The 11554-nt window shown below is 33.3% G+C and overlaps 1 protein-coding gene across 1 annotated transcript in view; it reads left to right on the top strand.

The window, feature by feature from the left end:
* Nucleotides 1-11554, top strand: part of LOC106868053 (exocyst complex component 3) — a 44159-nt gene that overhangs the window by 16570 nt on the left and 16035 nt on the right. Inside the window, exons 10-16 of the mRNA XM_014913163.2 lie at nt 417-500; nt 1621-1694; nt 3565-3660; nt 4355-4421; nt 6203-6295; nt 6929-7022; nt 10685-10755. Coding sequence (XP_014768649.1) covers nt 417-500; nt 1621-1694; nt 3565-3660; nt 4355-4421; nt 6203-6295; nt 6929-7022; nt 10685-10755 — 579 coding nt within the window. The remainder of the gene's footprint in view (nt 1-416; nt 501-1620; nt 1695-3564; nt 3661-4354; nt 4422-6202; nt 6296-6928; nt 7023-10684; nt 10756-11554) is intronic.

Raw genomic sequence — 11554 nt, 5'->3', positions numbered from 1 at the left:
TTACCTTCATGTGAAGAAAGGAAAAAAGAGATGACTAGTGATTCAGAACTATTTTGGGGGGTTTTTTTTCATTTTATATATTTTATTAATGTTATTAATCTAATAAAATATCTTGTATGAGAATGTATTGCAAAGTTTATTAATGGTTGCAAAGAACTGGAATATTTTGATATATTGGATAGTTGTTGCAAAAATATCTACATCCTAGTGGTGGAGTTTTAGAGGTTCAGTAAATTATCTCATTTAATCAACAAAGGACATAATGAAATTTCACCCTTAATTGATGGTAAGTTTACAAAAACAAAATTAATTCGTATCTTTGGCTATAGAAAATTCTCTTCTTGGACAAAATTCTAAGACTTCAGTTGTTTTGTTATTTAAAAAAAATCAGTATCTTCATATTTTTCATTTTTCAGACACTTTTCCCTCCAATTTTTCCAGAAGAATATAACATTGTAAAGCTTTATGTTGAAATGTACCATAAATGTTTATCAGATCATGTAAGTTTTAAGAATTTATTTTACTTCAACTTCTAAAAATTGTGATTTACAAGTCAACACATCTTTTCATTGCTTATAGCCTACCTGTTGAGGCAGCAAGCTAGTAGTCATTAAAGCATTGGATAGAGTACCCCACAGCTTTTGTTCTGACTTATTATGCTTTGAGTTCAAATATGGCAAAAGTCAATTTTGCCTTTCATCCTTTGAGGGTTGATAAAAAATTACCAATCCAGGGCAGTGAATTGGAGGAATTGTTAGAATGTAAGATGTAATGTCTGATGGTCTCTGTTCTGGCCCTTTAAATTCTGACAGCAATGCCTGTAACAACACTGGTGTGAAGCTGTATTGGCCCTAAGGCTGCAGGCTTTCCCTTGGACAGCATTTGTTTTGTGGAGAAGGAAGGAAAAACACCTTACCTAGGTCTGAGCATACATGTGCAGTTACATGGTCAACTGTGACCAGTAGAGGCCTCAGAAACTATTTGTTAGTTAAAGTTTTGTAATGCAACTTAAGAAAAAAATTGAAATAAACATTCTATTAGCCTTAGTTCATTAGTGTTGCTTTAGAAAAGCTATATATACAGCTGTAAAATTCTTGTGTCAGATGAAAATGTTTGACTTTCAAGACTATTATTCTATCACTTGAGAATTTTTAATATTTTCTCTTTGATTTTTCTGTTTATGTGCATATCTTTAAATACATTACTCAGAAGAGTTAAGATATTAAAAACATTCATTTATATGCTTGCTTTCAAATGTAGCTTATTAAGACCATGTAATAAGTGATTTTGTACAGGACATTTCAAAATTATATATTAGATTAGAAAAAATTGGATGACAATATGGATGTATGTATGTGCAATCCACCATCAGAATTTGTATTTTGGCTAATTCTAACATTCCAATTGCCTAATTGTGGAAATAGTTAGTTGTTGAATTGGATGAGAGTTTCATAACTTGTCTTTAATGAATTCATCTAGAGTTTTGTATTATCAATGAAACAATTACTATTTTAATTTGGTATCTTTTCATTGCCATTTTGTCTATTCTGTTTTTCATATTATTTTGTTGTTTAAAAGAATTTAATATACTGTTGTTTTTTTTATATTTAATTATTCTAGTTGAAAGATCTTATCCAGCAGCAATTAGAAGGAAATGAGTTCATTACATTACTTACATGGTTAAACAGCTATGAGTAAGTCTTATTCTCTGTTCATAATTACTTCTGTGTAACTTTATTTCACTTCTTGGATTCACCATTTCTGCTTCTCATAAAGACCTCATATTAATATTGCTAAAACATTATCAAAGGAACTTCCTTTTAAGCCAAGGTTTCTTTTTAAAAATTTAACTGATGTTAATACTTTAGAAAGCCTTAATGCAGATTATACTGAGTAACATTTTCATTTCTGAAATAAGGCCTCTCTTTTGGTTACTACTATATTGTTCTGAAGGATCCACTTACCAGTTAGCTCCTAAGCTGTAAGCTAGTGGCTCTCAACCTGTTACCATCGCAATTCATTCTGTTAAATCAATAATCTTTTGTTACTCTTTTTTTTTTTTGTCTCAATACAATCCAATGAAGGTACCTAACATTTTATACTTTTGCAGGGAGGAATATTCCTCAGTTTTTGTTTGCAGAAAATGTTGTCATGGCACTTATGGCATAACATATTCATGAATATTTTCTCAGATATTTCAAAAGTTAAAGAGTTTTTTACTTTTATACTAAGACTCATAAATTAAGAACTGCTGCCTTACAATAATTTTAAGAGTCGGTGCTTAACCTTTTAGTGTGTTTTTTTTTCTTTTGTGAAGCATTGTAAAGATGTGTCTGCCACAAGATAAAGTCCTGATCTCTCACAGGTATCATTTCCTAATGATCTGGTACCTACATTCTTGACAGTTTGGTGAACTGACTTAATGGAGAATGAAATGTTTTATTTAGAAACACAAAGCAATTCCTGTTGTGGAGTTGAATCTACAAACAAGTAGTTCAGTGTCTTATCCTCTCTAACAATCTTCACACTTTACCTTATTGTGTTCTAGATTGTATCTCCCTGTAGTATCAATTTAGCTTGGCATATTTGGCGGTTAACAGTTAAATGTCTACACCACAAATACAAAATTGCAGCTGCTAGAATATAAACCTCTAACCTCTTAATATCCTATTGATTTAGTTATCTACATTTTGGGGAATGAACTTATAATTTGACATATTCTTTGTAGATGGCAATATGAGATGACATTTGATGCTTGAAATATCTCATAAATTTTTATAAAACTTGGAATTATATTATGCACTAGTTTTGAAATAGAAATCCTTAACTCAACTTATCTTTTATAATCAGTCCTGGTAATTTTGGAATCTGTCTTTGATGGAAGCTTGTATGTACATTAACAGTTACTGTAATTAAACATAAAGCCAATTATAATCAAAATCGAACACACATACACAAGGTGTGTCTATGTTACTAGTTTGTGGATTGCCTTCATTTTTTTAGGTGTAAGAGAATATATTCTCAATGCTCCTGATTTTAAAAACTCCTGAAAGTAAGCCATAGGCAAGCAAGACAACTCACATCAGGTCCCTTTTCAGAGCAACACACATCAATGTTTTGTCATTGTTGTGACTTATCAATGCTTCATACCAAGCAAGGCCTGCTGCAAGCTATGTCACTGACTATGACTTTATGCTAAATGGTTTAAAAACCTTCTACTGGCATGTCCCAATGTTTCATGCCACAGAAATAACTCAAATATGAATTAGAAGCAGTTCAAGGTATATAAACAAAATCAAACACTCATACACAAAGTGTGTGTGTTGTTAGTTCATGAGCTGGCTGCATTTTTCTAGGCATAAGAGACCAATTTGATAGAATTTAAACATGTATTTTATTTAATAATCAGAAAAACATTTTTACTTTCATATCAACTAGTAATCAGTGTACAAGATAAGATTGGAAACAGGCTAACTTTTTCTAAATGATTTTAAATATTTTTAGCTATTGAATTTTCTTATCAAAACTATAAATTAACAAATATTTAATGCCAAATACTTTCAGTTCTCCAGAACTTATGAAAAACCCAGAATTAAATTTTGATACCAAAGACCTTGGGCCACTCTTGGAAAATGATGTGGTTGAAATGTTACAAGATGAGTAAGTTTTTTATTATTTATTTTTTATCATATGAAAAATTAGTGTCTGGGCAGTTAATGGACTAAGTGCCCTTGACCTAATTTTGCTTTTATTATCAGTGTAGCATTTTGGATATGTATGTTCTCCTATCGCCTTAGACCTACTAATTGCCTTGTGAGTGAAGTTAGTTGATGGAAACTGTTTGGAAGCCTGTCATGTGTGTGTGTGTGTGTGAAAGTTATCATTTCTGCTCTTTGCATGAGATTACCTGAGCGAAAAAACAGTGACATCATATTTACATTCTCAGTGAATATTAGGTCCTGTAGCTTTCTGCATTCTCAAAATAGTGGAATAAAAGCCCATTTATTTATAAAGCAGGAAGCGACAGGTGTCAGAAAGAGCATCAGATCATAAGAATATTGCCTTCAGCTGTTACCAATATAAAAAAATCAAGCTTAAAACAAAAGAATGAATGTTTACATTAATATAACAAGAAGGGCATATAAATTTAATCTCATCAACTCGAATTTTATTCTTGTCAAAGAAAAATAGAGTTTCTGGTTGAGAGATTTGTTATAAATTGAGATGCTAGACATTTAGCAATAGGAAAAAGATTATAATATAATACTATTGGTCTAATACATTCTTGAAGGAATTAAGGAAGAAAGTGTAATTTGTATTATAATTATACAAATATCCTGTTATTTCTTTTCAGATTTTTAAAGAATAAAAGGAAAGATATTATAGAATGGACTCACAATGCCTTGAAAAGTGATGAAAAAGTAAATTGCACTTGATTATGTCTATTTCTTTCATGGAAACATTTTCCATATAATATTTATTTCATATCTTGTAATTGTTGTTGGTTTTATGTTCTCAGTTCTGTTGTGGTGGGCAGGTCTTCTCAAGCACAGTAATGCACTACAGTGGTTAATGCATGAGCCTGGATGGTAAACACAATATGGTTGATGAAAGGAAGAGGAGAGATGAATGAGTTAGGAGTACTTGAATGGAAGTGACACAAGACCAGTTAGCTCCTATACTATTTCTCAAAGCTCCTTTCCAAGCCATTGGATCATAAAGCTGTTTTCTTTGATTCTGTGGTGTATATATTCCCCTACTGAATGGGATGCCAGTCAGTCACTCATTTTTGCTTGCCAAGTGAACTGGAGCAGCATGAAGTGAAGTATCTTGCTCAAGAACACAATGCATCACCTAGCTCAGAAATTGAAACCACAGTCTTATGGTCAGGAGTACAACACCCAACCACTAAGCCATGCACCTCCATATATACTACATACTGTAGTAGAAAAGGTAAAGAAAAGAGACAGCATGATTCCCAGCTAATTGATAGACTGCTATTTTATTTTTGTACCTATTCTTAGTATTAATGTTTTAGATAAATATTACTATTTAAAAACCTCATTTCATTACACCAAATCTTCTTCATGTTTAAATTATTTCTGTTCCTAATTTCTCTTTTGACTTCTTAATGACTGTAAGTGTACAGTAACTACTGGTTATTGAGCTGGCAGTGAAAACATATTTAAAATAGAACATTTGCATGTTGAGCATTTGCAGGTTTTATGTCAAGAGTAGCAGATGGCATGTGTAAAGACATTCAAGTGAGATCGTTGCCAGTGCCGCCGAACTGGCTCCTGTGCAGGTGGCACGTAAAATACACCATTTGAGCGTGGCCGTTGCCTGTACCGCCTGACTGGCCTTCGTGCCAGTGGCACGTAAAAGCACCTACTACACTCTTGGAGTGGTTAGTGTTAGGAAGGGCATCCAGCTGTAGAAACTCTGCCAAATCAGATTGGAGCCTGGTGTAGCCATCTGGTTTCACCAGTCCTCAGTCAAATCGTCCAACCCATGCTAGCATGGAAAGCAGACGTTAAACGACGATGATGATGATGATGATAGAGTGTTTGGAAAATGAATGATGACAACATAGGGAGGACTCTTTAGTCTTGCTGAGGTAAAATAACTATGCAGTGCTGGTGCTATGATAAAAGTACCCAGAATATTCTGTAAAGTGGCTGGCACAGGAGACCCTTTAGTCTTGTCAAGGACAATACATTTTCCAGTGGACAATAAAATTCACCCAGTAAACTTTGTGAAGTAGTAGGCAATAGAAATGGCAGTAAGCTGTAGAAACTATGCCAGAAGTGGAATATATGAATAAGTTATTCTCTCCAATCCATATACGAGGGCAGTAACTTTAAATCAGAATTCATTTGATCCATGACAACCTGTTCAACCCATGTTGGCATGAAATGATGATGATGATGATGAGCAGAAATGACATGATGGAACACCTAATGTCCACAATATTGTGGACCATGAGTTCACATCTGCTGTGGGTACTTTGTTATCTCTTGGCACAATAACCAATCTTTCATGCTTCATTTAATTTAGGTACCAAATATTTATAACTTCATAACCTCCCGTATTTCGTGGAGATATTTGTACATCTGTATGTAAAATGTTTATGTCATATATTTTTCTATCATAAAGCAAGCATTTTGATGTTTGTTAATATGTATGTATTCCTAATTTCCAGGACTGGTTCAAAGAAGAGTTACCTGAACAAGATAAAGATAAATACTACAGTACACCAATGACGCTTATTATTTTTGAGATGGTTGATCAGAATGTAAGTTTCTTGAAGGAACAAGTCTTATCATTTTCTGAACACATTAATTTTGTCTTTCTTATTTAAATAAAAGGCAGATTTTAAAATACTCAGTGTCCATAAATTATCTTTACAACATCCACAATTTATTGTATCTATAAAAGTTGAGATCCATTATTCAGTTTCTTTGAATGTTAAATATTATTTATTAAAGATATAATTCGTTTGCTTCTGTTTTTCAATAAACTCTGCTGAGTTATTCTTATTTTTAAATTTTTTCTTAATTTTTCAAATTGTAAAGGTAATTCCATTAAGAATTATTTTGATTTCACTTGTAGGATATTCCAGCCATATAACATTAAATAGATCGTTCTTCAATTATTCTTTGATAGTATCTGCTTTAAAAATATCTGATAGGGAAAATTTCATTTGCTAAGCTTTGAATTAAAATATACTCACAGCCACAATGAAGCTGAAATTTACACTCAAAACAAGTATGAAAATACACTGCTCTTTTGAAAATAAAGAAATAGAATATAGTCCCCCACACACACACATATACACACATAAAAAAAAAGGGAAAGGGTTGTGTAACTTTGTTCATTTTCTATAAACTTTGTTTCAAAGTTCCTTTTTGTATTTTATTTGGTTTAGTTGCAAGTTGCTCAGACAGTGAGTGCAGAATTAGCAAAGAAAGTCATTATGCTGTTTGTCGAAAATCTCAGTGGATTTGCAAATGATTACAAGTGTAAGTAGACTAAACTAGTTTTTTCAACAGATTAAATTTTTCTCTTCTCTATTTTTAGACTGATTTGGCAAAAGATAAACTGAGTATATAAAACACCTTTTTCTCATTTACTTAAGTCACAACACATCTCTAGTTTCATATTTTATTACACCATCTACATTATCTATGGGTCTTTATATATTTTACAGTTTTGGCATGAGTTGAATAAGTTGAATTGTTTCCAGCAATTTTTTCTTCTTTATTAAGAAAAAACTTCTGTTAAATATTTTTTATCCAAATTTTATGCTGTCTTCTATCCACTACCAGTCATCATCATCATCATCATATGTCCATCTTCCATGCTGGCATAGGTAGGATGGTTCAATTGGATCCAAAGTTTATGAGGACTGTGTTGAGCTTCAATGTCAGCTTGATATACAGTCCTGGGACTCATCAAAACCTGTTGAACTGTCAACAGTAATTCATAAATCAAATCGTTTAAGTATAATATTTTAAGCTCCCTGGTATTTCTTCTGTGAACATCAACAGGCGTAGGGGTGGCAGAATTAGCAAAGAAAGTTATTATGCTGTTTGTCGAAAATCTCAGTGGATTTGCAAATGATTCTGTGAACATCCATAAGCGTAGGAGTGGCTGTGTGGTAAGTAGTTTGCTTACCAACCACATGGTTCCGGGTTCAGTTCCACTGTGTGGCACTTTGGGCAAGTGTCTTCTACTATAGCCTTGGGCCGACCAAAGCCTTGTGAGTGGATTTGGTAGACAGAAACTGAAAGAAGCCTGTTGTATATATGTATACATATATGTATGTGTGTGTATATGTTTGTGTCTGTGTTTGTCCCCCCAACATCGCTTGACAACCAATGCTGGTGTGTTTATGTCCCCATAACTTAGTGGTTCGACAAAAGCGAACGATAGAATAAGTACTAGGCTTCCAAAGAATAAGTCCTGGGGTTGATTTGCTCGACTAAAGGCGGTGCTCCAGCATGGCCACAAAGGACTGAAACAAGTAAAAGAGTATCTGTCAGATGTACATTTTCTCTATCATTGAAAATATTTGCCATATTTCCCCTGCCATGTTGAACATTTACCTTTTTCCACTCCTTGTTTATTCTTAATAGTAACAGTGATTTCTTATAGCTACATAAAAGTATGAATTTGTAACTGAGCCACCCCAACTCCAGGATTCATCATCCTGTGAGCTGCATTGTATCCTTGGTGTTGCTAGTGGCATGAAAAAAAGCATCCAAATATATGTTGTAAAGTGGTTGGCTTTAAGAAGGGTATCCAGCCATAGAAATCATGCCAAAGCTGACAATGGAGCATGATGCAGTCCTTAAATCCATTTGGATCCTGTCAAACCATCCAACCCATACCAGCATGGAACGTGGATTTTAAATGATGATGATGATGATGATGATGATGATGATTACAGTCGAGTGATTTGACATCAAGATATCATGGGTACTTATTAAATATTGTCTTTGAAAGGATGAAAAATAAAGTTCATCTTGATGGGATTTAAAATCAAAATGTAGAGGGAAGGAAGTAAATACTGCATGGCATTTTGTCCTCTGTTTACTTGTTTCTTCCATTCCTTCTGATATAATAATAATAATCCTTTCTGCTATAGGCACAAGACCTGAAATTTGGGAAATGGGAACTAGTTGATAACGTTAACCCTACTGCTCAATTGGTACTTGGTACTTACTTCATTGAACCTGAAAGGATGAAAGGCAGTGGAATTTGCACTCAGAACATACAGATGTATTAAAATGCTGCTAGGCATTTTGTCCAGTGCTGTAATGGCGTTGCCAGCTTACCAACTTAATAATGGTTTCAAATTTTGCCACAAGAGCACAATTTGGCGGGGGGGTAAGAGGAGGAGTTGATTACATCGACCCCAATGTTCAACTGGTACTTATTTTATTGACCCCAGTGTTCAACTGGTACTTATTTTATCGACTCCCGAAAGGCTGAAAGGCAAAGTTGACCTCACCAGAATTTGAACTCAAAATGTAAAGATGGATGAAATGCCACTAAGCATTTTATCTGGTGTGCTAACGATTCCGCCAACTTGCCACCTTAATAATGATAATTTCTAGTATAAGCATAAAGCTAAAAATTTACAGAAAGGGTGTAGTTGATTTAATCACTTCTAGTTGTACTCATTGGTGAGAAGTAAAATTGAGCCTGCTGGGTTTTGAACTCAGAACACAAAAAGACATAAGTAAATACTGCAAAGTATTCTATTTGTCACTTTCCCATTTCTGCTAATTTCTACTCTAGACACAAGGCCTGAAATTTACTTACTTATCAACCCTGAAATGATGAAAGGCAAAGTTGACCTTGGTGGAATTTTAAATCACAAAATAAAGCTGGTAGAAATGTCACTAAACATGTTGCCTAGTATGCTAACAATTATGCCAGCTTGTTGCTGTAATAATAATAATAATCTTTTGTATTATGTGCACATGTCCTGAAAATTTTGTGGGAAGGGAACTAATTGATTGCATCAACCCTGATGCTCTACTGGTACTTATTTCATCAACTCTAAAGTGATGAAAGGCAGCCCACCCCTCTCTCACCTTCCTTAATAATAATAATAATAATGATAATAATAGTAATAACGATTCTGCCATCTCACCGCTTTAGACAAATAATAATAATAACAACAACAACAATAATAATGTTAATAATACAAAAATCGCCATGATAGGGTAGGACAGTATTTATGCTACAAAATCAGCACTTCTGCTTAACTGGTATGAACATTGTCCTGAGCTAGTTGTTGAAGGTAAAAATGTCACTATCCTCTGGGATTTTCCAGTCAGCACCGACAGAATGATCCAGGCTAATCAAGCAGACATAGTCATTAAAGACAAGGAAGAAAATACTTGTAGATTAATAGATTTGTTCCCACTGATAAAAATATACCTGTAAAGGAATTTGACAAATTAAGTAAATATAAGGACCTGGAAATTGAAATACAAAAGACGTGGCATCTTAAAGCAAGAACTGTTCCTGTTATTGTAGGTACCTTAGGCATGATAAGAAAAGGATGTCAGAAACATCTAGATAATATCCCAGGAGAACCAGGTCTCAGAGAAATCCTAAAGATTGCACTGACAAGTACTAATCACATCCTTAGAAAAACCCTATCAATTTAAATGTCTATGTTGTATTACATGAAGATATTTCACTACTGCCCCTACCACTTCCCCTCCCCAAACTTTCAGTCATACTGTAACATCTCTTATCCTTCACTTGCTCTAGGACGCTGGGTGTATCTTGGCAAGTGATTGTAACAAGCATGCAGATTAAAAGTAAATAATAATAATATTAATGTTTTAATTTAGGCACAAGGCTAGTGCTTCTGAGGGCTAGAGTGGGGCAGTCAATTACATTGACCCCACTCCCCACTACTTCACTGACATATTATTTTATTCATGAAAGTGACAGAAAGTAAATTTGACCTTGGCAGGAGTTGAGCTCAGAATATAAAGAGTTGGAATAAGCAACACAAGGCATTTTGTTTTTGTTCTTTTTTAGTCTCTAAGGACTCTTCCAGCTTACTGCTTTTGTTCAGCTCATTAAAAATAATAATAATGATGATGATGATAATGTCTTAATACATATTAATAGCTGTTTTTTCTCCTATTTCCAGTTGAGATGAAAGTCTACAAAGAAAGACACATTGGTAATCGCAATGAATCAATATATTTTCCTCAGTACATGGTAATTGTTTGTTTATTTTTACTCGTATTTCTTATAGAACAAAAGTGAAAATCCACAATTTGAATTTATTATTCAACACGTACTATATACTAATTAATCATGGTTATCTGAACCATTGAAAATGTCACTATGTAGACTATCTAAAGAAAACTTGCTTGGTAGAGTCTAATCTTCTCCACAAGTAAATTAATGTTGGAAAGGTTTCAGCACAAAACTGTCAGTTTGTTAGAAAGCTTGCCTTTTATACAGTGCTGCTGCTATTCTAAACATAATAAAAGTGAGTGTTATTGACAATAGTTATTGACAAAAAGTTGTTGCTATTGACTGTGTGTTATTGACAATATTCAGCAGGTTATGTGTTCGAATTTGCTATTGGTGTTACTTCAATTCACATAAGAGATAATTCTTACAGTTCACTTTACCATTGTTCATCAGATAGTTGAACATTGCTTCTATTCACATAGCTATTGGGAATAAGTAGCAGGACATTTGGGAATATAACCTTGCATCCTATCCATGGAGAGATTTATTTCTCATCTGTCTTATACTATATAATTGAAGTTAGGGTACTGATCCTTAAAAAGGCACTTAAGGCTTAGCAAACATTTAAAAACACATATATACATGTGTACATATTTGTGTGTGTGTGTGTGTGTGTGTATATATATATATGTGTGTGTGTGTGTGTGTGTGTATATATATATATATATATATATATATATATTATATATGTATGTATGTATATATATATATTATATATATGTATGTATGCATATATATATATATATATATATATATA

Source organism: Octopus bimaculoides, chromosome 3 (genome assembly GCF_001194135.2).
Source record: "Octopus bimaculoides isolate UCB-OBI-ISO-001 chromosome 3, ASM119413v2, whole genome shotgun sequence".
In the NCBI taxonomy this organism is placed as follows: domain Eukaryota; kingdom Metazoa; phylum Mollusca; class Cephalopoda; order Octopoda; family Octopodidae; genus Octopus; species Octopus bimaculoides.
The sequence above is the reverse complement of the archived record's forward strand: the minus strand, read 5'-3'. Positions and strand labels throughout refer to the sequence as shown.